Source organism: Anneissia japonica, unplaced genomic scaffold, assembly GCF_011630105.1.
Source record: "Anneissia japonica isolate Jap-2015-1 unplaced genomic scaffold, ASM1163010v1 scaffold502_len386481_cov162, whole genome shotgun sequence".
Lineage (NCBI taxonomy): Eukaryota > Metazoa > Echinodermata > Crinoidea > Comatulida > Comatulidae > Anneissia > Anneissia japonica.
Genome location: NW_022756308.1, coordinates 349,350 through 352,718, shown reverse-complemented (window position 1 = coordinate 352,718; position 3,369 = coordinate 349,350). Strand labels below are relative to the sequence as shown.

The 3,369-nt window shown below is 36.0% G+C and overlaps 1 protein-coding gene across 2 annotated transcripts in view; it reads right to left on the bottom strand.

The window, feature by feature from the left end:
* The window catches only part of LOC117124184 (ectonucleotide pyrophosphatase/phosphodiesterase family member 7-like), a 12,992-nt gene continuing 9,623 nt past the window's right edge, over positions 1 to 3,369 (bottom strand). For both annotated transcript variants that reach the window (XM_033270339.1, XM_033270338.1), the window contains exons 3-6: positions 2,326 to 2,945; positions 1,837 to 1,977; positions 1,111 to 1,242; positions 1 to 762 (exon numbers count right to left, since the gene is read on the bottom strand). In XM_033270339.1, the coding sequence (XP_033126230.1) occupies positions 583 to 762; positions 1,111 to 1,242; positions 1,837 to 1,977; positions 2,326 to 2,945 (1,073 nt within the window). In that variant the 3' untranslated portion in view covers positions 1 to 582. The remainder of the gene's footprint in view (positions 763 to 1,110; positions 1,243 to 1,836; positions 1,978 to 2,325; positions 2,946 to 3,369) is intronic.

Here is a 3,369-nt window from a genome sequence, read left to right as displayed (position 1 = left end):
TAATGCTAACGGTATTTTAAATTTATTTTCCTCCCTTTGATACTGTAAAAATAGTTCAGAAGATAACATTTGACCTGTACAGACAATGAAACTGGTACAGGATACCGTTGTGTTAAATTCTATAAGATATTTCGGAATAGATATGACACATGTAGGTTCTGGGGTTATTTTGGCCTATAAGTTTTCATTAGTATCTTCAGTGGTGGCGCCAGAATTTGTAGTGGGCATCCCATGTCCCCGACGGAAAGACATTAATAAGGACTGGATGTCAAAGCCCCATAAATTCACACAATTTATTATTTAAAAGGCATATTTTATCCATTTGAGTCTCACATTCATTAAAAATTACATAGAAATTGTTCGTATACCTAAGAATTTAATTCTGTTTTGCCAGGCAATACAAAGATATTGAATTGTGAATATTGAATGAACATCGTTAAAGATTTCCTTTCAAATGTCTATATGTCTTGAAGTCCAGCTAACGCATTTATGTTAAAATATTTTGTAGCTTTTAATTAAACCCTATAAACAAAACAGTTCTCCTAGTTACAAATTCATGTTAGAACACCACATGGAGCTAGTTTATAGATACGGCATAATGGTGCTGACAATCAGCATTATCCAAGCAACATATTTTGAAGCTTTATTGTATCCAGCAGAGCCAATATCTGAACGCAACATGTCGACGTAGTTGACCCTCGATCCGTTATTTGCGGCTGGAGTGATTCCTAGGAGCTCACACGCCAATGGATACACATTCACCTGTTCATATGTATTAAAAAAAATAAAAGTCAGTTTGTGCTATTTAAACTTTAGGTGAAATATTATTTGTAGTAGCTAAATAGAAGGAAAATAGTTTTCGTAACATTAAATGCAGCCTGTATTTAAAAAAAACAGAGGTGAAGATACCGTTCTCATGAGCCTAAAGCTTTGTAATGATTAGGTAGATGTGCAGCCTACAATAGACAAATTTTTACGTGTAATATAAGGGTACTGTATATTTTACGAATTTCGTCAAAATCACTTGTGCGCAAGTGAGTGAATAATGATTTACTAATGTTCAACCACGGAACTAAGAACTAAAGTGTCTGTAGTTCATAAACTTCTTACCGATTCTATGTTTGGAGATCTGTAGCCAGATTTGAAGGCTGGACCCTTGGCGTAGAAGATGGATTTCATAAGCATCCAATTGTTATCATACCCATGATCGGACTTCCAGCCCTCCGAGGCTGGCGTGTAGTTCTGCTCAAAGAAAACACAGGTTTAATGATTACAACGTAAATCCGCAAAAAATGTGAACGGATTACAAAAAATATATACATCACATGATTGGAGAAACATCTTTACTGAATGTTATATACTTTAATCAGAAGAAATCAACCCAGTACCAAGTTGCCCTCATTTTAGGAGTAAAATATATACCGGTATCGTAAACAAATGGATAAATAATAATAATAATAATAATAATAATAATAATAATAATAATAATAATAATAATAATAATAATAATAATAACAGTGTTCGAATAGGAACAAGATTTTATTCCCTTGTGAAAAAAGCGTCTCGGTGGCGGGATTCAAGCCTGCAACCTCTCTCTATCAATACCATACCCATTAAACCACGGACGCCTATAAGGTAAAAGACTTCATTTTACGACAATACATGATCTCCGAAGCGATACCTTTGTATAAATAAATAATGATATAATATATATATAAACTCTAAAGGGTTTGATGTAAAGTTATAATTATTATAAATTTTTTGAACGTTAAAAAAGACGAGAGCGAAGAAAAGTATGTTTATATAAGCTCTTAGACAATATTAGTTAAACATTACCAAATGCAGGCTCCATCCTGGATCAACAAATCCGATTATCGGTAAGATTCTTGGATTATTTGCGTAATGAAAACGTTCGGGAAACTCTTCTTTCTTGTAAATGTAAAGAGCTGGATGAGCCTCAACGAGGATATCATAGATCTTTATAAAAAAAAAAAGAAGAAAAAACAATAATTTCATACATTCATATATTTGTCCCTCATTTTTTAACGTGAATATATTATTTCATTTGTTTTGATACACAATTATATACACCATCTCCTTAAAGCCAGGCACTCAGTGCCTAAATCCAACTCGGTTTCCTCTGTGAGCGCTAGACGACGTGACGCCATCTGCAGATTGTCCGTGGTAGTCTGAACCCATCGTCAATAAAAGCGACCCGCTGCGCGTGCGTCGTGTTGTTGTGTTCTTTATAGAATCGCGTGGGCCGATGACCGTCGGGCGCAGTAAGTGCCCGGCTTTATAAAAAATACAATAATCAATTCCCACCTTCTCTAGCTTTCCCTCCTTTGGAAGAATTTGAACAAATGGGCCGTAATCACCAACTACAAAATCGATGTCTGCCTTGTCTATGTAGTCGTATAATGCTACGTGTTTTCTGACCTCCTGGTTCACGTGACCATGGTCACTGACGATAATAACGTTCAGTATATCAGTTAAAGATGCTTTATCGATTTTGTCGAACAGATAACCTATCACGTCATCCACTTCGTGCAGCTGCGCATCGGTATTTGCGTGGCCAATGCCAAATTCATGGAGGGCGTTGTCTGGTTTATTAAAGTAAAGCATCACCAAGTCAAATTCATCCTTTGTTAGCCAGGTGATAGCGTCATTGACCCTCTGTTCTAGTCCGTAATTCAAAAACGCCCACCAGGTGTTAGGAACGTCTCTGGTCGGTTTTACACCTTTTATAGCTACACTTCCTCCAGGGTAGTTTATCGTACCAGCTTTCAAACCCTGGTTTATAGCTGTCACCCATATTGGTTCACATGAACCAGTGTCGAACCACTCCGTGACGTTCAGCGTGTCAAAAAAACCGCTAGTTCTGTTTTTGTATTCTGCACTATAGTATACGTTGTGAACAACACCATGCGATTCTTGATACAATCCTAAAATAAAAATACAGTAAATCGTTATGTTACAAAAGCAGGTCGACGATATATTTTGATGAAAAGGAATGTACTCACTATGAAGGGTAATATAATATCTAATATTGTCGTCCTGTTCTCTTCCTCATCATCCTCTCATCATCATCATCATCATCACCATTATCATCATCAACATTAACTGTTTTTCTGCCTACTGGCATGTTCATCAGTTAACTATCAATTTTTCTCTACTATTTCCGTCTCATGATGGCATAGCTTTCATTTGTTTCCTTCCGGACACATGTCATCACATTACTCTCTTTCTTCCTTGAGGCTGCTTTCTTTCTATTATTTTATATATCAGTTAAAAGACCAAGTCCATGTTCGATCCATTTCTTCTTTCTGTCTTTTATCATAGGTAATTAAGTTCTTTTCTCCTTTACTC